A 27697-nucleotide genomic window follows, 5' to 3' on the forward strand; every position below is an offset into this window, starting at 1 on the left:
AAAAAAAAAAAAGAAAGAAGGAGCGGCTGGGAGAGAAGAAGAAAGAAAAAGGAAAAGAAAGAAAGAAAAGAAAAAAGAAAAAAGAAGGAAAAGGTTTTGGGTCAAAGGTCCGGTGGGCTTGCAAAACAGGATTGGAGTGGCAAGCTTGGGTCTTCTGTGGGCTTGTTGAAACTGGGCCAATCTAGCCTAGTAAGGTAAAATCCTTTCCTTTTATTTGTGGGCCATTTTAGTTGGTTTTGGATTTATTCCATTTTGTGTAGATAAAATGTATTATTGATTTAATGTTAATTATTTTAGGAAAAGTTGTAAAAAAATTTTAAATTTTTTATGTTGATTTTAGTATTAGAAGATAAAAATAAAAATAATAAAAAATAAATAAATGATAATATTAAAAAATCATAATACAAATATAAAAATTATAAAAAGTAAAAATAAATTATAAAGAAGAATAAAGAAAAAAAAAAAATAATAATAAAAAGAAATAGAAATAATAAATAAATAATAAAAAATATATTTTTTGAGTAATTTCACTTAAAAGGGATAAAGAGTTGCCACTTTTAGGTAGGTTACTTAAATTTGGAGTTCAAGACGGATTTTCATTGAAGCATCGAGATAAATCCGAACTCTATACTCTAATACTCATTAATTCAAATAATTGTTTAAAAAAAATATAAAATGAAATAATAAAAAGATTATAAAATAATAAAATAATAAAATAGCAAATAACATGCATTAAAGAAAAAATTTTAATAATAAACACGTAAACAAGGCAATAAATCACATTGAACTATTAAACACATTATCACATGAATTTTAACTAACTAAATCAATAAATGCGATCATATAGACATAAGCATTTTATCTTGTCATAACACGCCACATTTATCTTGCAAATAGTGCAGGGATTTCGATGATGGGATTTTTCCGAGGAGCTTGTAAAGACGAGCTCTTCCGGAGATATCTCTAGGTGAGAAAAATTTCGAGATTTCACCAAAGCGTTGGGATGGTCTTCGAATAATTTTTCAATAAAAGATTACCGATCCTATTATTTAAAATAAGCAAGTCATGACATCATTTTACGCTTGCATCATGTGCATACGTAAAACCGAATAAAAGACTCAGTCAGCTAATTTAATAAAAAATTTAGTTAATAAGTAGGGATTAAATCAAAAGTAGGCTATAATAGGATAACTTAGGATTAAATGGTACCGTTCGTGGAACGGGCGCCACGGAGGTGCTAACCCTTTTCCGTGCGTAACCGCACTCCCGAACCCATCTCTAAAAACGTAGATCAGTTCTCGTTCTTTCGACGGACCTAAAATTAATTTAGGACTTCGTCGATTAGAATCGGGTTAATAGGTGACCAATCACACCTAGATAAAAAAGATTGGAGGTGACTCCTAACCAACATTTATTTTCACTGACGTCTAGCGGTCGGGTTCCCGGATCCGCACGTTACGACAAAAATACAGAACAATTTTTGTACATATTATGATAGTTTTTGTATATTTATTGACAAATTGTACATATATCAAATATTAATTAGCAGGATTATATCAATAATAGCATTTACAATTCTTATCATTGATTCATAATTTTTAACATCTAAGTGTTTATAAAATTTTGTAAACCTGCTGCATAGTGCGGGTACTTTTCTAGTTATCATAATTAAGCTCATCAGAACCCACTTACAATTAATCTATTATATTTAGTCATTCTTTTTAAGATTTTCATATGTTTTCTACTTTTCTAATGGTAGCGGCACAATCCAAACTCCAAAAAATTCTTCTATAACTTGAAGCAAATTCTAAAACTAGTGTTAGACTTGAAAATGAGAAGCTAAAGAGGTAAAACCGAACAGTGTGTCTGGGCTGGGTTTTAATTGGACACTAAAACTCTAGGATTTCAATTTGGGCCGAATTCACCTTTTTCTAGTTTCTAGCTAATTCTTATGCCTAGCAATGAAGATATTAATCAATTGATGTTCGTGAAAAGTTAGCACTTGAGGCATCTGGACTTTTTTCGGTTTAGTCCTGGGGAAGGGCCTACCCAATTAATTAATCTAGGTACTGTCACTAATCCAGTACTAGAAGCTTTGGAGGCTACCGAAACGTAAGAAGGGAACTCTCTAGTCTCTACACTAAAGTGTTATACAGGGAAATAAGGTTTTAGCCTTTGAATTAACTACCTTTCGTCTGGACTTTGAACCGCCTCGCCTCTAGTTAGGTTGCCTCCATTGAATCAGGTTCACATGGTCGTGCCAATTAAAGATAGGTCGGAAGAATACGAGTTGAATTTAAATCTTCTTTTCTGCTATCTTTCTATTCTTTAACCAATTTAATTCGGTTACGTTTCTTAATATCTATATATCTATATATTTATATGAAAGGAAATATTTTTTCAGTAGAGTAGTCCATCTTCATTTAACACTTTAGGAAAATAAACACGTCCCATTTAAATAGTTGACTTTATCCTAGAAATATGTCCACGAGTTTATTTTGTTTGAGACATTAATAAAAACCAAGGCTAGCCTTAAGCCCTTTTCGTCGAGTTTATTGCTGGTCTACCCAAGTCGCTCCCTTCCTGCAGAATGATTTTGATGTTGCTGTGGGTTCTTTTTGTGAGACCCCTACCCCCCCTTTTAAAATTAATTTATATATTCTGCTTCTGAAAAAATAAAGACCAAGGCTAAGTTTTTGAGCAATTGCTTTTGACCTTATGCTGCCAGTTACTTTGTGAGCAGCTATTGATGTAATTTTCAATCGCCGTTTTCACCAAGGCTAGATTCCTTGTCTTCTTCCGTTATGGATCAAGACTTGTTATGGTGTACTAGCTCTAGAACTATTAATAAAAAATTAATGTTTAAAAAAAGTTTTCCTGAGATATTATGTTAATTAAAACGATGTAATTTTTACATTGTCTGTATATACTGAAGAAATAATAAATGAAGGAGGGAAAAGAAAATTGCTTTTCTTTTTTTTTTTTGAATTTGGTAAAAGATGAAAAATAGAGAGAGAGAGAGAGAAAAAAAAGAGAATATGAATAAAATTGAGTAAAATCTTTTCAAAAGAAATTTGCAAATGAAATAATTAACTTAATTAAGTAAAAATAATGTTTAATTTCTTAATTTCCAATTTTAGAAGGATTAGACTTGATGGGAAGAGAAAACTACAAATCCATTTTTCTTCTTCCTTTCTACTTGCTTCCTATTAAATGAAATGATGGAAGAAAAGAAATATTATTTTCTTTCCACTTCCTTAATTTCTTTCCTTCCTCTTTACCAAAGATGATATCATCACTTGAAGTCTCGAATAAACATGACATTATCACTTGAATTAAGCAAAGTCTTCCAAGATAGAGCATGTGAGCGCAAACTTTACGGGCTTCATCAAGGAGCTAGGCCTACTATTATGCTTTGTGAATGATCACCTTATGTTATTAATAAGTTGTACTACTTAAAAATAAAAATAAGAAAACTTGTAATCGGAAAGGAAATTTTTTATTTTTTCGTGGGTGATGTGGTCTTGGTAGAAGTCTAATAGTGGAAATATTTATCACCATTTGCGTCTTGACAATTATAAATGAAGTTTTTTTTTTCTTTTGGTCTTCTTTTCTATCATTCTACACCCAAAATGCAAAGAATAGTCATATCACATTAAAATAACTCTTTTAATCTATATTTCACATGTAATTTTGTTTGTCATACCCATTACAATAAGCAAATAAACAAAGCAAAAGCAAACCTCATAATGAAATCTACTGATAGAAAGTAGCACTTTATTGGCCTGTATACACCAAATTAAGATGGTCCATGCAAATGACCCCTGCTTTCTAAAACCCCTAGTGCAACTTTCGTTTATTGTAAACTAAACTTTTGTGAAGTCTTTGTATAATAAATTCCACTCAATCAGGATCTAGCACGGCGCCATTGCTGGGGCAACTCCGAAGAACTTCGCACCGCTGGCGGGTCCTGGTGCAACCATACCTGAGCTTCGGATCTCAGCCATTCCTCTGCGTGCGTTTGCTCCTTGTGCCTCACATAATTTTGGAAGAAAAACACCTGCCATATTGACAAATAAATAAAATTATAGTTCTTGTATTATATAGATGATGACCTTATATACATGCTCTCTCCCTCTACTACAGATTAACGTTACACTATATGTTACCTTCACCGGCGGCCAGGTTGAAGTAAAGGTCGACGACGTTGGGGCAGCTGTTGTAGCATTGAGGGGAGCAAAGCATTTCTGTGAAGCGAGAGTCGAGGAGGGAATCTGATGAGATGCCAAAGGATTTTCGGTCGAGCCCGCATGCTTTCACGCACTGGTCGGTTTCAATCCAGTTCTTGATCTTATCAGCTTCAATTTCAGAAGTGCGGCAGGTGTATTCTTCCTCACCGCTCCTCCTGACGTGCTTCTCCAGCACACAGCGCTTGCCTGTGGACGACACCGCGTATGTGCAGGTGTCTTGGTCAAGGTGTTCACATGTTATTTCCCCTGCAATTAACCACGCACCAAAATAGTTACGTTAAAGCTTAAGCTGTGTGTTTTAAATCTTAAAGCAAAAGAATATGATACGTATTAGATTTGAGAACCTATGGTGGCTTGCAAGCACAAGGCAAATGCAAGAGCTAGGACGGCCAAGGTCCTCATCAAGCTAAAGTTGGAAGCCATGGATTCTAATGGAGAGGAAAGACGAGATTTTTTGGGTATCTAAGGCTTTTACTTTGTACCAATTGTGTGCTTCGATGAGAGGAATGCGCTGTGAAGTGTTATGGGGGTAGAAATGGGTCCTTTATAGTTGGTTTGGATTAGCAGTTCAGCTAGGAGAATCAGCCACGACACCAGGATTTTTCAAACTCAGAAATCGACACAAACCTTACTTTAGATGTTAGTGACAGAAATGGTCGTTATTGGACCCCAAAGTGGCCCTGCTGGATAGGTTTCTATATGTCCTTCGAAACAAGTGGTCTATCGAGTCAATTACCGCCGCTATCAATGGCGCGCGAATGCCACATTATGGTACGACGCTTCTTAAAACAGAAATTAATATTTTATATTGTCAGAGTTGGACGGGTCGTTATTCCAAGTTGAACCTTTAATACTTGATTGGGTGCATTTCAGTGAGAATTAGAACTATTGCTATGACTATTTTGCTTAAGACTAAGAACTATTCAGTTAAAGTTAACTGTTTTGGTCAGTCGTAAGGTTTGACACACGACCGTTTACTAGGAAAATGCTTCTCTCTTTTTTTGCTTTCCAATTTTTATATAATTACTGTGAACTTCATTTTTTTTACCATTTGTTGTACTCCTTGGCTTTCTCATTGAGCCCGGCAATATTACTAGAAGAAATGTTCTTTTGCCATTATGAATTAGTTTACGGACATATTGCAATTTAATGGGGGCTGATCTTGAACCAACAAACTTGAAAGATAACACTGGCCCTTTTCTCATCCTTATTGAAAACAATTTTGAGAGAAACTTTACATACTTCATCTATTCATAAGCCCATGGGAGAATAGTATGATGATGCTCGGTAGGTTAGAGGCAAATATTTTCCGTGTTTGCTTTTTTTTTTTTTTTTGAAGGGCTATTTTCCGTTTGTGCTTATAGCTGGTGTGCGCCTCATCAAGGCTTCATTCACATTGCAGCCTTTTAATTTGTGCTAGTCATTAAGGGTATTCTGTCACTAATTGCAGCATTTCAAGTCATCAAGTTTTGCACGAGTTAATATTCTAAGAAATTGATAATTGGTGTATTCCATCGGTGAATTAGGTAACTTGGAAACTCAGGCTTCACATGTTGGGAAAGAAACACGAAAACTCAAATCATGACATCATGTGGTTCCCAAAACATCGTTAGCCATCCCATCTGCACAAAAGTCAGCTTCCCCAACGTGACAAACATGGCACAAAAGGCTTTTCCTTTTTAAAAGATTTACCATTATGTTAGCATATCCCGCCGGTTTGAAAGGGTGGAAAGCGGCGGTGGAGACCACTTTCAAAACCCAACTCTAGTCAAGGTCAAAGAAGGGGAATTATATAGGTAATTTGTTGGTGGGAACTCTCCGTTAATTCCTTTCGTCTGCAACGTGTAAGAAGTGGTTAATTAGTTGATAATTAACTGTGGAAAAGAAGAGAAATTAATCATGTCGCAGAAGAGAATTCTTCTTACAAAGGCTGCTAATTAACTCCCAAGATCTAGACTTTTCCGCGACAGCGTCATTTACGGAGCAAGATTCAAATTTGAAAGGAGAAACTTGTACATATATTTCTCGTTAGCACTTAGACTGGCGTGGAGTCTGTTATCTTCCGATTAGACCTCTTTTTGGACTTTGGCACTTCCCTCTAATTTCCCACTATCAGGGAGTAAATAATGGGTTTAGGCTCTTAATTTTAGTTATATTTTGAATAAAAAATAAAGTTGGGTCCCAAACTTTTGGAAACAATATTTCATTTTTTTTAGGTTCAAGTTCATTTCATTGAAATACTCAAACATCATTCATTTGACTTGTGCCCCGCGTTTGCCTCTTTTATGTGCAATAATTTCCGATTAGATTTAAATGAAAGTCACGTGGCACGTTTATTTGAAACGATAGAAAAATTGCCATTATTATATCAAAGAAAGAAAGAAAGAAATGTTGTAAGTGTGGAATTTATAATTCATTGAAATATAACGACTTGATGTTGGACTTGTACCCCGAGTTCGGTTATTGACTTATTTCCATAATTTCGGATAAACATTTATAAGATGAATGGCGTGAAGGTGTCTGTCACAATTTTATTTTGAATTAGCGGTGGAGAATTGGTTAGCTTGTTAATGCCTGCTGTTCCATTAACAATAACATTTAATCTCTATAAAAAGAAAAGTTTAAATTTAATCCATATATGTCAGTTTGCATTATAAGAGAAGGGTTAAGGATTATATCTACGAATATTATCAACTTTTAATAATTGAAATTTTTCTTCAAAAAAAATATTGAATTTTAGTTGTTCGTAATATAAAACTTTACTTGAATCCAATGCACTAATAGTTGAGATAATTTAATTATATGATGTCAATTTTCTTATTTGTCACTTTCTCTACCGTTAATATGTTTGTTGTTCACATGACGTTATTAATTGCAGATATGTGTTATTAAAAGAAATATTTTTATTTGATTTTTAAAAATTTTTGTATTTCATTGTAAGTTCAATGGCGTGTGCTAATGCTCGTATAATAAAAATTTTAAACTATAATAATGTAATTCAAAAATAAAATAATTAATAATTAATTAAAATTACATAAATCATAAGCATTAATTTTAATACTTAAATTATAAAAAATATTTAATTCAAACACATAAAAAAAGTTAAAAGTAAAAGATATAATTTGAAAATTATCAAATTATAAAAAATTATTTTTCTGAAAAAGGAAAAGGAAATAGTGAAAAGAAAAAAATGGAAAGGAAAAGGAAAAATAATATATCAATCCATAATTATCCAGGAAAGGTTAAAAAAGAAGAAATGAGAAAGATTAGGTAATAAGCTTCTTTATTTTTTCTTATCTTTTTCTTTAATTTTCAATTCATGCTTCTCCTTCTCTCTCGCGCTGCCGGATCTAGTCTTGATGTCGGCAAATGGGCGAATTAAGCTCCCCACCTTAAGTTTCTCTCTCCCCAAACCCCTCCCTCTCCCTCTCCCTCCCCACCTTAGTCTTGCTGTCGATATAAATTTGCAGCTAACTTTCATATATTGATCCTCAAAGAAAATAAATACTTACTTTGTAAAGCAGTTTATTCGCTTTTCTTTTTGTTAATTTCAATAACTTTATTAAAAATAATATCGAATATATATTTGCATCCTACTATCTTTCACAAAAATATATATATATATATATATATTTGTATCCTACCATGGCTTTAGGCTTGGGCTTTTTGTCTGGGCAGAACTTTTTCCATATCGCATGGGTAGGTTGGCCTTTATGTTCTCTACAGTGTCTACCATTTATGATAATGACAATTTTGGTTTTTAACATTCATAGTTTCATTTTAAGTTGTAACGAGTTCTTTATCAAGTCTGGCCCTTGCCTTGTCTTTTGTGTTTTTTCCAAGCGAAAGTTAAACACGTTGGTTCAGCCGATTCTCAAGTCAATATTGCAATGGAAGAAATATCAGAGGATGGACGGGTGGATTGTTGAAACAAAGGCACCGGAAACGACTTTTTGTTTGTGTGCCAGAACAATATGTAGTACAGCACCTAACAATGCCATTTCAAAATTCATGGAGGTATCTGACAAGAATCGACATGATAAGACCCCGAAAATATAGAGATATTTGCAGCTCAAAAGGCATTAATCCACCTCAGTTTTAGGACAAATGGCCAATCGTTTGATGCCACAGCAAAAATTGTGGACCCGCGAGAAAGAGTTGATCAGCCAGTTTTGCCTACAACTTTTGCGTAACTTGGCGAGAGAGTCAAGTGGCTCATAGGGTTTTGCATGCTTTTTTTAATATTTTTTTTTATTTTTTTTATCAATGATGAATCACCCTTTGGATTGTTAATGATATATGAAAAAGTTTGAACTTGAGATTTGCCAAAATAAGAAAATAAAATCACGAGAATATAGTTTCTGGTTTCCTGATGTTGGATGGTGACAATTCTAATCAATATACAATAGAAGCTTTACTTTTGTATTTGAAAAACATTTATATTAATAGCTTTAGCTAGAACTTGTGGGCTGTTGGGTTCAAACAGCTGTGTATGTAGCAAAATTGAAATCTAATCTTTATGATTTTTATAGGTTTTTTAATCCTTTTATCATCACTGGATTCAAGAATTTCAATAAAAATTAATCCTAGAGGAAAAGAAATACATATAGTCCAATAGCAAACGTGCTCGGAAAGAAGAACTAGAACCTAGCAGCGGATGTCAAAGTCACTTTTAAGTTTTGCATGATAAACTTTTTTTAAAAAAATGATCATATAAATTTGATTTTCAAAAGGGAAAACGTGAGAACGAAACAAGTATATTGATGGTTTCAGTGGTAATACTTTGATTTGGTGAGATACAAGATCTATCAACAAGAAGCAATTGATCAGAACAATTGAAAGGTCAATTAATTAGAATATCAAAGTACTAATTACTGAATGAGCTATGTCATTGAACTTAGCCCCCCAAGCAATGATATCAACTTAGAGTTTTATTAATTTTTGTAAAGAAAATATACATGAACTCGTATAATAAATGTATAAACAAAGTTGTACGTAATTGAAAGAGATTTATTTAATCTGTAGTGGCATAAAATACTAGATGATGGCAACATTTTATACATCATTGTTGAAGACAAAATATTGATATTGTATAGACTAATTAATCACTGTAATGATAGATGAATTATCATTCACTCGTGTTCCACAGTTGCCATGTCCATTTAGTATATTAATAAAGACAAACCCGGTAACAAAACAATTAGACAAATATCATATGGAAAATGGAAACGGAAAAATCCAACAATGATGATTGACAGGTTTGTCAATGGGGGAATTCATATTGGTTTTTTGCCAAATGTTGTCGGATAAAAATCTCGAATCTAACCTGTGGTTCTGCAGGATATGTCTGGCCGGCCATGAGCTGATATATTTCTGCCATGGAAAAACTAAAACCAAATCTTATTTAGGCTTAAGACATGAATTTGCACTACGGTATTATACAATAATATGTATTATATATAAACCCCAATGATGTTGAGCTCTGACTTACCTAAGTTAATTATTTATCTAAGCTGAATGGTAGTAAGAATTAATGTATCAGAGAAGGTGGCTGGACTCTTTAATAACGGCATATCTACATGGCTTTTCTTTCGGAGTTAATTAAGAAGCAGGGATTATACATATAAATCTACTGCTAAAACCTTTACAGCTACAGCATCTACTTTGTGAACCTATTTGTTCTATGATGAAGGTACAAGTTTCCACAGCAATTAAAGTTTAGTACTACAAGTTCATATGTGTATCAGCAGTTATGTATTTTCCAGTACAATTCTGTATGATGTGAATTATATTATTGGTTTGAATATGTATTTATGAGATTCTTAGTAATTAAGTTAGTTTGCGTAACTGTTTAAGAGATTTCGATTTACTTTACATGATCTTTGATTTTTTTGTTAAAATTAAGATTTTAACAAGTTAGTGGATACCAATCAGGTTAGATTCTGTGGTATGATTCAAACTGATAAATCATAGAGATCCACTAATTCAAAGCAAAGCAAATATCTATGAATCTAGTGATCTGCTGCCCTAAACACAAAACAGTATTAATTTTGAAGTGTGTAAGTTGAGTACTCAGGAATCAGTCTCCTGCTTTTCCTGCAAAAAGGCTATGAAAAGTGTTAGCTAGAGAATCTATCCGTATTTGAACCAGACCCAGAATCTTTTTTCAGCAGTTTCATGCTGTGAAATAGAGCAGTAGTTTTTCTGTAAACGAAAATTGAAGCACTGCCTTTAACCCTGGTATCGACAAATCAAAAACCACTTTCAACACAGTCGTTACCATACTAACGGATTCCATATATACTATCCTGGAGGAGCTCATGCCGGCCGATACAGTATGGGAGTTTCATATGTACACTTGAAAACACATAAAAATACAGGGGGAAGAAAATCTTACTCATAAAAATCCATGCTTTCCACAAGAGGGAAAAAAAAAAAAACATGTAGAAACATGGCAGGGGCTTACCAGGAGCAGGAGGCTTGACATAAATTTAGAGCTACTGATGGAAAATTCCGAAGGGATTGCATGATCCAATGAGTGAACTGAATCAACAAAAGCTTATACCAGTTGCCTCCATGAATTCATTCGGTAATCCAGGAACAATATTAGATCAATGCGATCCCTTTGGAGCTCTCCACCTGCCTAAGAACATCAGAACATGAAAGTAGCAAAATTAATAGACTTTGTCTTTTCTTTTCTTTTTCTTTTTTTCTCTTGTAGTAGGTCGGGAGACGGGGAATGGTAACCGGCTTTTCTCTGTGAAGCGTATGGGTAAAACCCAAAGCTGGGTTTTGATTGTTTTTTGATTTATAGAGGAAGAAAAAGATTGGCCGTAGCTGTTCGACTACTGTTACGCCCGTTATCTTATGTTCACGCATTTCTTGTGATGGGAAGTTAGGCGGCTCGCAATATCATCTTTCTTGGGTAGATGAAATTACTAAAGTAGCTCCACAGAATTATTAGTCCTCTCCCCAAAATGCAAGATCTTACCTATTTTAAACCAGGAAAATTTCCCTTTTTGACTGCTACATTTGTGTTGAAAGAAACCACTATATATTGTTAATTTCGAGCAGCTAAGAAGAAGATTAAATTATTGCTTCTCAATGTTAATTTGATTAAATAATGAGTGTACGTATCTATTATTCAAATATGAAATTCAAGCTTTTTTCGGTTCTCAATAAAAAAAAAAAAAAGATTAGTTCAATGTAACTTTGCTTATACTCGAAGAAGTCTATGAGTTGAAATTTAATTAATTAAAAAACACTTTAATTCAACTTACATATATGCAAATTGTCATGGGCTTTTAACTCTACAAGGGTTAGAGAGAAACAATGGCACAGAAAATAATTAATAATTATGAATTATTCTAAAGCTAATTATCTTGTCAATTAACTAGTAATAAATTTAAAAACATTTCAAATTTCAAATAAGCTTGTACATTAATTTGTCACGCTTATACATACATTTATTTTTAACTAAACACGTTAATTAATATTATAATTCAATTTTATTTTAGTAACTAAAATTAAATAGACACTCGCTAAACATATAATCTTACTTTTATCTTGACTTAAAGACTAATGTATGGAATGAAAACAGTCAATATATACATACAATATCATATAATATAAAGCAATCTTTATTTTTAATCCTATAGTACTCTAGTACCTAATTTGTTATCATATTGCTAGGCAACCAACTGCTCGTAGAGTTTTGACTTAGTAGTATTTTGCAAGCGGTTTCGAGGTACGTTTACATTTAAGGCCATGCATGTGTGAGTGCGAAACCAGGACAGGAGGGTGGGTGATGCGGTCGCTTTCAAACCCACTAGGCGTTTCCTGCCCAATCTTGGCAAAAGGTTCTGTCTTGATGATAAAATGGACTTGCCTTAGTGTTGTTTGTCCAGAAATGGTATTGTACGTGCTCATAATTCTGGCGTTTGAACCTTTCCCGAAAAACAGAAAATCTGGCTTTGGAATATATTTAGACATAAATACTTATTTTTCGTTTTTTAAATCATATATCTCAGTTATCAATTAAAATTTCAAAAACTTTATAAGTTAAAAAGTTACGTTTTATTTTACCAATACACATGCGTTGGTCAGCAACATATACATGCACTTAGTTCAATTTTACATTGGTTTGTTTATTAATTTCTTTCGTGGATGTATAATTATATATATATATATATATCAAAATTATGAGAAATAACTTTCTTCATAAACTCAATTTAAAAATATCATTTTTTATAATTTTAACTAATTTTGGTATGACTTGAGAATAATACCCTTTAAACAATTTTAGATAAATTAAAATAGTTTTAGTTTTCTCTTTCTCGCCATCCAGATAAAAATTTTAAAATTAAATCTCGATTTCTCTCTCTGCTCAAATATATTTATCTCGTCATCCAATTCGCAGATATGACATTAAACTCTTTCTTATTTTGTTTTATTTTTTTGGATGGTGGATCTTGAAGTTCTTAAGAGTGATAAACAACGATTTTGCTCTTTGTAGATAGCGATTTTGCTCAGGGAGAAATAATAGCTAAAACATTTTTGATGGATTTTATGGTGGTTAACGGTTTTGTTGTATCTGAGATTGGGATGATTGTTAAGCATATTTGTTAGGGATTTTGATTTTTTTTATGAGATTTTGAGTTGAAATTGTTCAGAAAATTTTTTATAAAGAGGGTATATTTTGTTTTTGTATAAAGGGAGTGAGCAAGACCTCTCGATAGAGATATATTTTCTCTTACTTTTGAGGGTTATGAAGTTTTGTAACCTATCTTTTATGAAATGCATAATTTCATGGCTTAGCAAAAAAAATATGTGTTTTAGGTTTTTGAATTTATTAGTTTATTCATAGATCCCAAAATTGAGTTTACTGATTTTTAGGTATTGCTTGATTTACTAACTAATCACGCAATACCTTACTAACAAGTCACGCAATACCTATCAACTAGTCACGCAATGCCTTATCAGAAACTAGTCACGCAATACCTTATAAAAAACTAACCACGTAATTTTCAAAGTTAGTCACTCAATGCTTATCAACTAGTCACGTAATGCCTTATCAGAAACTAGTCACGCAATGTCTTATCAAAAACTAGTCACGTAATGCCCAAATTCAGTCACGTTATGCCTGTTAACTAGACACGCAATGCCTTACTAACAAGTCACGCAATATCTATCAACTAGTTATACAATGCCTTATTAGAAACTAATCACGCAATACCTTATAAAAAACTAGTCACGTAATGTCCAAAGTTAGTCACTCAATGCCTATCAACTAGTCACGCGATGCCTTATCAGAAACTAGTCACGCAATGTCTTATCAAAAACTAGTCACGTAATGTCCAAATTCAGTCACGCAATGCCTATTAACTAGTCACGCAATACCTCATCAAAAATCAATCACGTAATGCCTTATCAAAAATCAGTCACTTAATGCTCAAATTTAGTCACGTAATATCCAAAGTCAGTCACGTAATATCTAAAAACTAGTCACATAATTCTAAAAAATCACCAAAACTACTGAATTCCATTTAATAAGATCAACAACTTCAAACGATACACCATATTTCATTTAACAACATAATTAACAAACATGAATGCTCAAAATGTTCGAAAGTTTTTTTTTCATTTATCAAAATTTACTCTAAAATATTTAAAAATGCTCAAAACACTCACAGGTTTTTTTCGTGTATTAAAAACTATTCCAAAATGCTCAAAATGCTTAAACGTTTTTCTTTCTGGTAAGGAATACTCCAGAGATAAATAGTCTGATGAGAAAAGCTCAAAAATATGAGTCAGTTTGAGACGCAAACCTAAATATACTTGACCCGTTAATAGGTTCTAAGTTGAGGCGCGGAGCCTAACGAATGGGTCGATTTTATTAAGGATAATTTTGTCTAATTTTTTTTTTCTTGGCTAAAAATAGATAAAATTATAAGAATGATCATTTTTAAAAACGCCTTATACCTCATGCCCATTTATGAAAAGTATTCTAAAAAAAATTATTTGATTGTAATTATAATTTTTATTTTATAATATACAACGTCATAAAAAAAAGAAAAAAATTACTTTTCAATGAAAAGGAAAGAATAAAATTGTTAGTGATAAGTATACGACGAGGAGACGTATCACTAGCCATTATTCTCAAAAACCGTTGGACAATTTTTTTATTATTAATTGATTTACTTTTTGGCCAAATATTATTAATTGACTTATTCATCATAAAGTAATAGGCTGGCAAACAAAGAAGATGCGGGAAGCACACGTACACCTTTGCATCTTTTTCACATTAATTTTCTCATCGAGACAATTAGACTACGACACACGCTCAAGCTAATAGGTAAGAGGGGGCAGTGCTGGTAAATATTGAGGACAGGCAACATAATGAGATTCATATGGGTTTTAAGGCAGGTGAGAGTAACAATCAAAACAGCTAATGTTGTCAGGAAGAAACTGAACACCTAATCCACTTGAGAAAATGACTCCACCCCCTTTCCTTTCTCTTCTTTATTATTGTTATCTTTCTTTTTATATTATGTATATCAGCTGCTATTTCGCACGGAGACGACATGTATCCATGGCCGTACAGAATTGCCAGATTGCTCTTTGAAAATCTCAGCTCTTCAGATTTCATTACCTTGGCCTCGGTTGGTCAATTGGGTCCATCAGTAATATGATAGAAACTTTGTCTCGAGAAAATATGCTTTTGATTAATTTCGTATTTATTGTCCGACCCCTCTTTCTTTTTCATGCGAAGGAACCATGATGGGATCCCTTTCCATTCTTCGGATTAGTAAACTTTAAGAGCTGTTTGTGGAATCAACTAATGGTTTTCAATTAAGAGCTCTCTAACAAAAAGATATACACCGAGTCACTGATATAAAAAGAGTGCAGCGCAGATGAGAGAGTGCAATTGCTTGAAGAGTTTTCACATCAACTTTTAGAAACATATCAGAGTGGATATAGGCTTTCATTTTCAATCATGTCGTTGGAAAGTTTCCATTAAGCGATTAATTAAGAAACTATTCTGGAAGAATGGAGCGACATGACTCACGACTTCTCTTCCAAAAATCTAAAAAAACTGTATACCTGCTTAGTTCCAACCAGAAAGAAAATTACAAGGCAGGGCGATTCTAAAATTTACCCAGGATTTCTCGTTGAGAGTCACGGGAATGGTTTAAACAGTTGGAGCCTCGGATGCATACAAATCACACTAGTACTTGCTAGGAATACACCATAACATCAAGAAAGAAGGAATATCATATGACTGGCTAGCAAGCTTGTCGTATCATAGCTATCCCTTATATGGATTTCATAATCGATGAAAAGCTATAATAAGATGAGTAAACTTGACAAGTAAATTGGTGGCTGTGTACGATTTTGTCCCACAGGAGAAAATTATAACCACTAGTAAATGGAAGGTGCGGCCACTCAAAAAAGCAGACTCCCATTTCCCATCATAAGCACCAACGAGAGAGAAATTTTTGTGGTCGAATGATTTGAAAGAAAATTGGGCATGAGTGCAGAAGCTCATGAACCGCTCCTCCAAGTCCGCCCAATTCAGTGAACAGATTTCAGAGAAGGGTAAAAACAAAAAGGAAGCCTTCCATCAGCATTTCTGATCATGTGAGGTGCTGGCACGGGGGTCAAACCTACCAAAGCCATATTTGAGAGGCACATCTCACCCCCCACACCACTCGCACATGCCCCGCATGATCTCCCTCTCATGCATCGTACATCGATGTGTCCCCTGGATTCGTTACCTGTGGGGTCGCTCTGTTCTCCCTCTTTTACAACTGAGATATGGCAAAAGTTCCTAAACCCTTTTTCCTATTTCTTTTCTTCCCCCCCGACTTTACCAGGTTGTCCACTTTTATCAAACTTTCTGATTCCCTTATACCTTTAATTTCACATTTGTAATCAGGATCTGGTTCCATCACTTCATTTCTGTGAGAAAGAACTATAATTAAGAATCAATGGTGATGACCGGTTCGTATTTCTAACAACCGAGAGGAGAGAAAGAACTATAATTAAGCCTCTTCTCCGAGTCAAGCTGAAATATTGGACCGCCGTTCCCTGTACAGTTTTCTTTATGGAAACTTGCAGCAATACTTTGGTGCCTTCAAAGGTTTGAAAACTCGAAATATTAGACCTCCTAACCCCATCTTATCTTTTGATGAACACCAAAAATTTGTCTTAAACCATTTACAAAGAAATTTATAATCTAAGGACTCAAGTTGATAAAATCAAAAGTCAAAATTCATCCACAAAATTAATCGACACTTGTCTTTATTAAGAAAACTAACGTGACCAACATTTTGGTTTAGGTCGGCAGTGCAGTGCTCAGGGGTGACGAAAACATTAGCCAGCAGTCTAGATGGGCAGGAGAGGTCAGGTGAATTAGTGGTTCTCTTGAGCGTATTCGGAGGGATTGCTGACCCACATTTTTCCAGTTGATGAATTTGAAGCAGGAACAACTTTGAAATACTTGTGCCTTAAATAGCATTAGTCTTAATGATTTTAAAATAATGGAATGTGCATTTGAAGTTTAATTTTAGATACTAACATTCAATGTGCGGTCTTCAAAGTCATTCTCAACTCTACTCTACATATGGGAGAGTCTATTTTGGACTGAGTCTCTCACAGTGACAGAATCAAAATTTTAGATTTGAAGAAATGAAAATAAAAAATTTAATATTCAAAAAATAAAAGTAAAATTTTAAAATAAAATAAATTTTTAAAATAAAATAAATTTTTAAAATTTTAGGAAGGGGCGGGGGCCCCTACTAGCCCGCTCCCTCCGCCTCTGGTCTCCGAATGATATTGTCTTCAACAATCTACTGAACTTTATAAAAAAGGATTCCTGATGTGATTCTGATTTCTAGTTAATGAAAGCTATTTACACATCCTAATAAGAAACAAGAGAGAGAAGTCAGTCAGATATGACTTTAGGAATCTCATTTTTTCTGCATTCGCACGGTACCCAAAAAAGCTAAAAGAAAAAGAAAAGAAAAAGAAAGATTTGAATTTTAGCATATTAATAATAGGAAAAAAAAACTCCTAAAGTATTATTATTTTTATTACAAGTAAATAATATTAATTAATATGACAATTAGTCTGTATTCAAATTATATGTCAATTAAAAGCTAGTAACATCAAAAGTTTACAGAGTATAACTTTTCTTTGACTTTTTAAGGGATGGTAAAGAAAATTTTTTTATTTATTTTTTAGCCGGCTTTTGGGCTGTGGCAGCTATTTAGCCCATATGGATTCAGCATTTAGTGGTGTTTATCAAAGGCCCCGAAGGCCTGAATTAAAACAAAGGATGTCGGTTACCCACATTAATGGGCCCAAAACAAATCAGCGTGTTTAGACTTTAGAGCGAAAAAAGGGAAACCCTTAGGACTGAGGGCCCAACCGGGTTCGAACCGGTGACCTCTTGATCTGCAGTCAAATGCTCTACCACTGAGCTATGGACCCAGCTTTCACTACCTCTCTTATAGAAAATATTTTGCTCGAGTTAGCCTGATAACCCTTGTCACCTTCCCCCCTCCGGTTCTTTTTTCTCTTTCTCAGTTTCCATAGGAGCAAACCCAAAGAAATCATCAAAAAGGGCAAAAAATGGTGACTCAGCACGGCATCAAATACGCCGTCCATCTAATCACCACTCACTTCGGCGATCTCGTCGCCGTAAATAAATTTATTGCTCTACTCAACCTATTGATTATGAATTTTTATTTATTTACGCATATATATATTTTGCTGATAATAATAATAATATGAAGTTTGATTTTGTTGCTTTCTTTTGTACAGAAAGTTTGTGAGTGTCTCCTCCGGAAAGGACCGTTAACTCTCCAAGCCATAGTCCGGTTCACGGAGCTCACCTCTTCTCAAGTCAAAAACAGTTTGCTTGTCTTGATTCAACACAATTGCGTTCAAGCTTTTATTCTCGAACAGCTTGGTTCTCCCATTGTTTTAGCATTTCAATTTTATTCTTTTTTTTTAATTATTTATTCTCTGTTTGGCTGCTAAGAAGATTTAAAAAAGAGAGTTTAGGTTTAGTTCCCTTTGACTGGATGCTCCACTGAAACTGTAAAAGAAAGTAGACAATTGGGGTTGCAGGATAATTTAAAATCTCAAAATTGAATTGAATTCTATAATCTTCTGCCTTTGTTAGAATTTGATTGTTTGAAATAATTTGCAATGGTACATGTAGGCAGTCATGGAGATGGAGCAAAACTTAACACTCAGTACATAGCATTGTTCAATAACATAATCCATCGTTGGAGGTTTCCCAAATTCTTGACTATTGTCTCCCAGAAACTTGATAAACAAGTAAACTTGCTTCCCTTCATTTCTACTAAGAAAAAACTGGGCAAATTTAGATATATAGTTTTTTAAATTTATATTTTGGGTATTGTGGTTTTTGTAGTGTGTTGAACTTTTCGAGGCTTTGCTTTTGCATGGAAGGCTTACCCTCAAGCAAATGTCTGATCGAGCAAAATCAGCTCAAAATGAAGGCAAGTCTTTCATAATTAGCTTTTGGTTTTTTTCTTGCTTGAATAGAGGCAAATGTTAGTACTTTTGGTTGAAAGAAACTAGGAATATGATTAGATTGTGCATCTGAGTCAAGTGATATACCCATAAGTGAAATAATTCTTGTCCATTTAATAAATATTAAATATATTCCAGGAGATGATGTAATTTTAGATGCTGTACGAGAAGCCTTTATTAAGTTACTGAATGCTCATTTTGTTGAACGATGCCCTGCTGCTGAGTCTGTTCTGACAAAACCAACTGAAGAAGAGACTTCCGCAAGGAAGCGAGTTCCTAAGTCTGCCAAGGTATTTGTTGATTCATGTCAGATTAGTTGGTGATTTCTTTTGTGCAAAACCTGGATTAGCATGTGGTTTTATCTGGTTGTAGAAATATCACTACAAGGATTGATATTGGAGCCAACATTTATTGCAGCACAGTTCTATCCTTGAGGACTGCTATTGAAACATACTTAAAAAACAGTAGTAATTCATAATAATTCATTGTCTTGTTTCTGTCTTCCTAAAGTGTTTCGGTTCCTATATGCTGATGTGTAACGCATCCTTAATTAAATTTTTAATGAGTATGGTTCTGCTGATGTCTGAGTAAAATTGTCTGTTGTGTCCACATGGGTTTGTAGAGAGCAGTTGTCACATTAACTAGGCAGGCATAAATTAGTCAAAATTGAATCTTTTAATTAAAGTAGACTACCATAGTCATTGATGACTAATCACTTTATATTACCTCTTGATATCAAGTTGCACCATCTAAATTTTATTCTGACTAAATATGACTCCATTAGAAACTTTCTTCAATGTATTCTTTCAGATACTTGAAGGAAAAGAAACATTAGAGCAACGTGTTTTGGAAGCTGCCACACCTTCTGAAGCATTAAGATTTTTGCTTGTAACACGAACTGAACCTGCTGCTGATGGAGGGAAGGATGAGAACAATTCCTCTAACATGACAGTTGGCAAGAAGGTTGGCATAAGACATGTTATTTGAATCGACTAGGTTCATTCATATGCTAATTTGCATTTTCTCATCTTTATAGCGCAAGCTTGATGCTTTAGAGTCAGAGACAGAAGGTGAGGCTACAGATGAACAAGTAGTTCTTTGGCGTGCTAACTTTGAGGAATTTATACGTCGTCTTAGGCATAAGGTTGGTTTTTCCTTATGATCTATCATCTGAATTATACTTTGAATACATCATAAAGAAAGTAGAAACAAAAGCATTTTATTAATCAGTCGAGGAATAATATGCTCCATATTAATCATGTGTAATTGTAATGTGACTTGTGAAGTGGTGATGGTAGGAATTAGCCAAAGGTTGCTATGTAATGTATTTCATGCATGTTCATGAAAGATATTTTGGCTGTATTGCCTTTCTCCAGAGAATTATGCTGTTGGGAAGCGTCAGCATTTTAGCCTTAGATGAATTTCATTTGATTTCAGTAATTTTTCATGTTACCTTGCTTCATTTAGGATACTTTTTCCCTTTCTAATCTCTTACAGCCTTACAATTTAAAACACTTTCAGGGAAAATCTTTTATAAATGTAGCATACTTGTGTCCCAATTAAAAAACCACTGGCAACATGGTCACAAAATTTCACTGAACTGTCACATATAGATCACCTGATTTTTAGATATCTCATTAATCTCTCTAAAGCATTAAATTAGCATGCCATTGCTTTTTTCTTTTATTCTTTTCTTTCTTTCTTCATCCATTTTTTATTTATTTTTATCTTTTTATGGGCTCCATAGAAAGCTCAGGTTGCTGAAGAAGAAATTATCTAAACTTCAAGGGTTCATGGAACTGTCCCTTCAATTATTCTGTTTCCCTCTCTATTTCTTTAATTATTCTATAGGCATTAAGTGTTTCTCTACCAATTACAGTGATTAGCTAATGTGTTTAGATGCAAGATGAAACCTTGCTATACTTCATTACTCTGTAGCTTTTGAATATGCTCCTATCTATTGTTACTGAATGAGTGTTGACTTCTGTAACTTTCTAAGGCTTTCATCGAGAATGTGAGGGCATGCCTGGATGATGGAGCTGTTATTGTCATAAGTGCGATGCTGGAAGCAACTAGAACTGCAGAGAAGAAAGTTAAAACAGAGAATTCAGGTTGGCTAATTTTTGACTGTTGCTAATTATCTGTGAACATCTACAATTATGTATTTATTTACTGCCCAAATCATATTTTGATATATTTTTCAATTTCTGTAATGCATGGATCTTATAGACTAATACAGTATCAATGCAAATAATTGGACTTTTTTGGCCATTTATAGAAATTATAACTTGAGATTACACCCCTAGGGTTTTTTCCTCTAAAAAAGTAATAATATGTTAACTTAGTGTTTTTGAATTAATCTTCGTTAATATGTGAAAAACTTTTAAGAAAGAGGAGGTGTGAGATGCTTCAACTATATTGACTTAACAATGCGGGCTACAGTGAAGCCACTTCAGGAAACTTTGCCTTAATTATGCTGGTCTTGCAAATTGCAGAAGCCAGGGAGTTCTGTTTTGGCAAAAGAAGCTACAAAGTTTTAGCAAAAAGAAAAAAAGGGTTTATGCCTTTGGCTCTTGCAACTTTGTTGATTATTGCTTGTATTGTTGATAAAACTCTATTGTACAGTTCCCTTGTCACTCAATTCCATTTATGAAGAGGTGATAAAGAGTGAAGAAGGCCGTAATATAACCTTTGATCGTGTGAGAGCCTCCCTTGTTCAGTTGAGTTGTCCACCCTTCGTAAAAGCAGTCAATGAGTCGTACAGTATTGGTTCGTATGCCTTTTTTCTCACTCAATCTTTGCTTTGGCTGATTAATTTGTTTTGTATTTCTGGTGACACATTGTTGTTTCTTGTACAGATTTCAAGAAAATAATTGAACTAGCTCAGAATGATGAGGTCTTTCTCGTTTAAGTATTGTTTTAAAATATTTTGAGTTGCCCATGCTCCATTAAGCTAGATATATGGCCGGTAACTTATCATATATTGCAGGTGGAATCTATTGTGTTGAAAAGATACGGAAGGGATGCATATAGAATGTTTCGGTTGCTATCAAGCACTGCTCGCTTACTTGAGACTGATAAGGTAAGAATTCTCTAACACTCATGGAGAGAACAATTTACACTTCTGCTATTGCTTTTTGAGATATATATTAGATGGTTTTAAGAATGTTTTTGGAATCTTATTACTGCACTGAAAATTTGTTTTCTTATATTTTCTGTAGATTGCAGATACTGCATTTGTTGAAAAGAAGGACACAACAAAAATTCTTTATAAGCTGTGGAAAGATGATTATTTGCATATGGAGGTACAAACCATTTCTTTGTGTGTCCATGACTGAGCATAATATAATAATATGTACGTTTTCTGACACCTCTTAATTGTTACCACAAATGCTTTAAAGCATTTATATTGGATTCATTTAAATTAAGTTTGTTGTCCGGAATAAATAAATATGATATAAAGTTCTTTTTCTGAAATCTAAAACTAATAGAAAAGGGCTATTTAATGAAATCAATTTCAAGTCTGACAGGCTTTGATCAGAATTTAAAAATGGCTTAAAATTCCACAACTTTAAAACTAAATGAATTAGAACTCATCCCCTAAAGTTCAATTGGAAAACAGCCTTTATTTGCAAGGTAGTCAGATATCTAAATCCTAATAGGATTGATGCTATGGTTTTAACAGATTTGGTGTTTACCTAGGGCTATGTGTATGGTATATGTATTATGTTTCAGTGATGAAGAAATTACATGGCTCATTGCGGAAGTGAAGTGGCTTTTACATTATCAATTGGTTATGCTGTTTAGTACGTGCTATTCAGCCAGGAAAAGAAAAAAAGAATAAAAGAAAAAGCAGTTTACTATGTGCTTTTGCCATTTTGAGTGGATGAATGGTTTATACAGTCCAAATTCATTTTCATGACAATGCTTATTTCTCACTGCAGAAATTACAACTAACAGGAGCTAGACAATCACAGTTCTTGCTGTGGAAAGTGAATAAGAACACTCTCTGGGAGCATGTACTAGATGAGATGTTCCATGCTGCCTTAAATTTGAGCCTACGAGTGGCTCATGAGTTGGAACAAGAAAAGGAGGTTTGTTACGCACAACTAATCTTCTTGGGTGCCATGCTTTGCAGAAAACATATCATTATACCTACTTGCTTTAACATATTCTTACTGTTGGAAGTGTCCCTCGATTTTCAGTAGCCTACTTCACGTTTCCTTGCAGTCTTTCACATTGTTGGGGGTGTAATTACCACCAAAAAAATTCTGTGTTCTTATACTAAAAATATACTGTGGTGAATTTTTCAGCTTTTGAATCTCCCTCAAGATAAGCGCGTTAACCGACTAAGAAAAGTCAGGTTACTCTTGGAATCATCACAGATGAAACTTGACGATGCTATCATGCTTTTCCATGACTTCTGAAGCAAGTGCTGCTGCCATTTTATTGAGTATCGGAGGGATGTGCTTTTAGACCATTTATCAGTCTATCAATTTTGTAGTTCCGTTTGACGCCATAGGGATTCCAAGTGTTCATAATAGCACTAGGGTTCTCACAATGATACTTTTTTCTTAATTGTCAAAGAATGAGTTCGTGTGTGCCTTGGATTGAATCAAGTGGAAAAATAATATCACTGTTTTTTCATAGTTTCATTAATCCATGTCATCCCACTAAGATCACATTGTCTTACAAGAAACTTCGGCTATTAACCATGTTGAGATCTGATTCTGATGGAAATTTGTCGTGAGAAGAGACATGAATAATGAGCAGTGAAATAAAAAGAAACTATAAACTATATGAAATCCAGGCAACCTAGTGAAATAAAAAAGGCAATTTAGGGGCAAATCAAAACCTTGTAACTAACCAGGTTCGAAGGTTCATAAAAGAGATTTAACCCATACATAGCTGCAACAATGGGTAATGAAAGTGGATTAACTGTAAAGGAACCATTTGATAGGCAAAATGACGGGCAGAAGCATTTGATTGAAATGAAATCTATAGTAATTAAATTTCATTCATCTCAGTCAACCAGAATGAACCAATCTGTTTGGATTCTACACTACTATAGGTAGCCTCTTCTAAGTTGTAATCAAAATTTCAAAAGATATACAGGGCATAGAACCATTCTCTGTTTTTCATGGCCACTGCAACATTATTATCTCATTGCAAAATTTTTTCTGTACATCACCAAAGGTGACTTCTTATCGTCATGAAGGAATGGTGTCGGTGCACAGACTATAATTAAGACTTTGTCTGCTTACTCGACAGGACTCCTTTGTTACCCCATAGTAAACTGGCTTACAGCCCCCATAAGTGATGAAATTCCAACCACAACATAGCTACCACAAAATAGGCTACCATTGAGATTCCACCCTGAGCTAGAAGAAGGCATTGGATGCTTTATATCTGTTGATTTTTCTACACAATGTTCAGTTTTAAGTAGCTCTGCTTCTTTTCCCTCTTAGAATTTGTCAGAAGCTTGCACTCCAAAAACAGTTTCACCAGATAAAGTTTGCTGTTCTTTCACAAGATTCACAGGTGGGTCTGTCTCCAATATCAGCTGTTTAGTATAAATCCAAAACAAGCTTCAAGTCTGCAAAGGACATTTTAATGTATTACAATAAATACATTGGAAACAGTTCACTAAGCTTTTCATGTCTTACTATGAGAGAAGGTTGAACCTAAATATATCAGTGATCTTACTGATCTCCAATTTTGAATTCATGATCAGAGCAATGATGCTTTCTGGTTAGCTTTCGGTTGCCACGAAGATCCTTAGATTACAACTAGCTTACCAAAAAATAATGTCTAAAGCAGAACCCTGGAAGGTTATTTCCCAGAAATTTTTGACAAAATTAGCTCATGGAATGTGGGCTACAAAACTAAACACATGCAAGAATATACACCTTAAAGAAAGTTGCACAGAAAAATAAAACTATGTTTTAAGTTCCATACTAGAATACTGAATTTAACATAACTTCAAGAACTCACCTTTTCGAATTTCATGAGCTGCTTTGCAATTCCTGAAGTCAGGTGTCTAAAGAACCTATGTATAAAATGAAAATTGAATAAACAAATCAGTGCTTATCACTTGAATAAATCATATTAAATTTAATCATCACTTGACAGAAAATATATGACAAGCTCTTATAACCACTTAAAAAAGAGTAGACTGCTACAAGTACTAGGTAAGTAGGTATTAAGAGGTGCAATAACTAAGAGAATACAAAGAGGAGATATGGATGTAGATAGTTGAACCTCCAGTGAAGTCTGCTTCAAAAGAAGAAGACATTGGAAACTAAAGCAACTGATATCAACTCATCCAATGCAGTCAATACTAATACTAATAATCTTAGTTATCCTTGGGCTGGACTACGGAGATAAACAATACAACCTTTGTCTTCTCCTTATTATAATTATTTTTTTAAATTGTTCTAATTAGTATATCCTATTAAGATCTTTGAATTGAAGGGATCACAAAAAGGATGAAAATGTACTTAATTATGCCTAACATCGCAGATTGCCTCTACTTTGCCTGCTGCTTATCAGTTTCAATTAAGGCAATATTCATCGTTTGAAAAAACTTCATTATGCTCCAATAAATTTATGAGTTCCATCAAAATATGAATCAAAACTCATCATGTGAGGATTGAAACTAAACTAAGAATTGATAGTTGGCCTCTCCAAATTGAGTCCTGGAATGGAAGTGTTTGGATTTCAAAGTATGTTCCTACGAACAAGTCATAATTATGGACAAACAGCAATGCTTATTAACCCCATTTCATCTACAATTACTCCCTGGCTATCAGGGACCACCAAAACATTTTGCATAAGACCAACTCGGGGAAAAATGAAACTATGTATACCACTTAGCTCAACTTAAAAAGCTTTCATGATTAGGACTTATTAGGAATATGCCTGGAGCCTGGACCACATTATCATTCATGGTCCTGTAGTATTTTATATCTAAAACAAGCTTGAATTGACTCTTCGAGAGGCACCCTGGATTGCATGGTTTCGTCTTATCTGTAACATTTGCTAACAAACAGACAAAGCTCCTAAAAATCACTGATTTTCTCCATAAAAAAATAGCTTGCTCCACAAGAAGAATCTAAACAATTACACCCATAAAAGAAAATAAAACCACTTTGAAAATCCACTGATAGCAGTTAAAACTATCATATAAGTTCAACAAGAAACCAACCAAGGCATGCACAAAACTCAAAATACGAAAAAAAAACCACAAATTCATCAAGAAAGTCCGTTATTGACCTTAAAAAAAAAAGGAAGAAGGAAAGAAAGTCTGTTGAAAAGCAAAAAATGATGAATATATTATACCTGCATAAAATGGGGTCGAAGCTGTTCAACAAGAGCCCGGATTTTGAAGTGGGAGTTCTGGAAATCCTCATTGTCAGAGACTCAACCGTTCTCTCGTTGTTGGCCTCTTTTACGTGAGTTTCAATTAGTTGGTTGTTTCTCACTTCTTCCGTTCTTTGGGTGCAGTGGATTTCTTTTTAACTAGGAGAATGTTTGGCATGATTTTTTTAATTTAAAAATTTTCTAAAATTCTTATAAAAAATAATAATTTTTAAATTAAGTTAAAATTATTTGATAAATTTACTTTTTATAAATTTTTTTATAAACAAGTTGTTAGTTAAAATGATTTATACAAATTTTAATTTTAATTAAAANAAATTTTAATGAGTATAAGTAAAAATAAAAATTATTAATATTTTAATCAAAAATAATATTAAATTATAAATAAAAATATAATTAATTAAAATATTAATAATTAAACTATATTAAAAATATTAATATTTAAATTATTAATAGTTTAATTAATTATAAATTATTAATATTTAAAAAATAAAAATAAAATAAATAATTATATATAATAAAATGTATTTTTTTTCTATTCCTTTTTTATTCCAAAGCTATTATTATAAACCAAACACTGTAATAAGTCATAATAATTATTTTTACTCTATTCCATTCATCATACCAAATTATATAATATTTATTTTATTTTATTTTTACCTCATTTTATTCTCATTTAATAATTATTTTATTTCATTTTTATCTATTTCGCGAACCAAATGTGCTATTAGAGTGATATCAACGAAATTGGTTTCGGGTGAGTAGTGCATTCCTTGTCCCGAACTCCACTTCCTCAACCTTGTCATGTGGTGGTAAGAAAGGGTCTAATTGGGCCCCACACTCTTAAAGTTTTAAAATTTTATAATATATATTTTTAAATATTTTATGATTTTATTTTTATAAATATTAAATTTTTAATATGATTATTTTATAAATATTATTTTTACCTCAAATATAACATCTTGACTACGTTACTGAACTTGCACCCAACTCCACCCTCACCTCAATGAGGAGTTCCCTCCCAATCCCCATTCTCGTCTTCACAGGAATGGAGGCAGATCTAGCAAGGACAAGAAATTTACACTCTTTTATCAAAACTTTTTTATGAAATAAAAAATATTTAAATATTTAATTTTTCATCGTCTTTTTATTTTAATCTCCAAACTCACCTCTTCTAAAGTGCGGAATAAATTCGCCAGGAGTTGTGGGTGAAACTGTACATGAACAGGTATTCCGAGAATACAATACTCGCGTCATGACAACAAGTCTTCTGAAGTTGGACACGTAGGTCGTGGCAAAATCTCAATTTTTAATTTATTAAAATGTTAAATGTATAAAATTTTATATATATACATAATATAATTTTTTTATAATTACATTTAATCACGTTTCGTGTAATAGTCTAAATTCGCAATCAATTATGATTAGACAGAAATATTTTCTCTTAGCTGGCTTGTGAAGAATTCCCTCCCCATTCTTACCTTAACAGAATAAAGGCA

General features: G+C 33.3%; 2 protein-coding genes, 2 long non-coding RNA genes and 1 other non-coding gene across 5 annotated transcripts; 1 reads left to right on the forward strand and 4 right to left on the reverse strand.

The window, feature by feature from the left end:
• LOC18605572 lies at window positions 3649-4783 on the reverse strand. Its single transcript, XM_007038641.2, has 3 exons — window positions 4595-4783; window positions 4170-4496; window positions 3649-4060 (listed from the first exon to the last, which is right to left on the reverse strand). Exons 1-3 carry the CDS (start codon window positions 4671-4673, stop codon window positions 3915-3917), a joined length of 552 nt encoding a protein of 183 aa, XP_007038703.2. The 5' UTR covers window positions 4674-4783; the 3' UTR covers window positions 3649-3914.
• On the reverse strand, window positions 9057-11279 carry LOC108661371. The gene is made up of 2 exons (XR_001927143.1): window positions 10717-11279; window positions 9057-9637 (listed from the first exon to the last, which is right to left on the reverse strand). It is a non-coding gene; the product is annotated as an uncharacterized LOC108661371 (long non-coding RNA).
• TRNAC-GCA lies at window positions 17673-17744 on the reverse strand. The gene has a single exon. It is a non-coding gene; the product is annotated as a tRNA-Cys (tRNA).
• Window positions 17767-23473, forward strand: LOC18605573 (DNA-directed RNA polymerase III subunit RPC3). The gene is made up of 14 exons (XM_007038642.2): window positions 17767-17954; window positions 18078-18225; window positions 18481-18599; window positions 18697-18784; window positions 18957-19108; window positions 19629-19781; window positions 19855-19962; window positions 20818-20929; window positions 21444-21587; window positions 21677-21714; window positions 21808-21900; window positions 22040-22123; window positions 22763-22912; window positions 23132-23473. Exons 1-14 carry the CDS (start codon window positions 17886-17888, stop codon window positions 23243-23245), a joined length of 1572 nt encoding a protein of 523 aa, XP_007038704.2. The 5' UTR covers window positions 17767-17885; the 3' UTR covers window positions 23246-23473.
• LOC18605574 lies at window positions 23804-26313 on the reverse strand. The gene is made up of 3 exons (XR_001927144.1): window positions 26160-26313; window positions 24813-24867; window positions 23804-24414 (listed from the first exon to the last, which is right to left on the reverse strand). It is a non-coding gene; the product is annotated as an uncharacterized LOC18605574 (long non-coding RNA).

The sequence above is a fragment of the Theobroma cacao genome, chromosome 3 (genome assembly GCF_000208745.1).
Source record: "Theobroma cacao cultivar B97-61/B2 chromosome 3, Criollo_cocoa_genome_V2, whole genome shotgun sequence".
Taxonomy (NCBI): domain Eukaryota; kingdom Viridiplantae; phylum Streptophyta; class Magnoliopsida; order Malvales; family Malvaceae; genus Theobroma; species Theobroma cacao.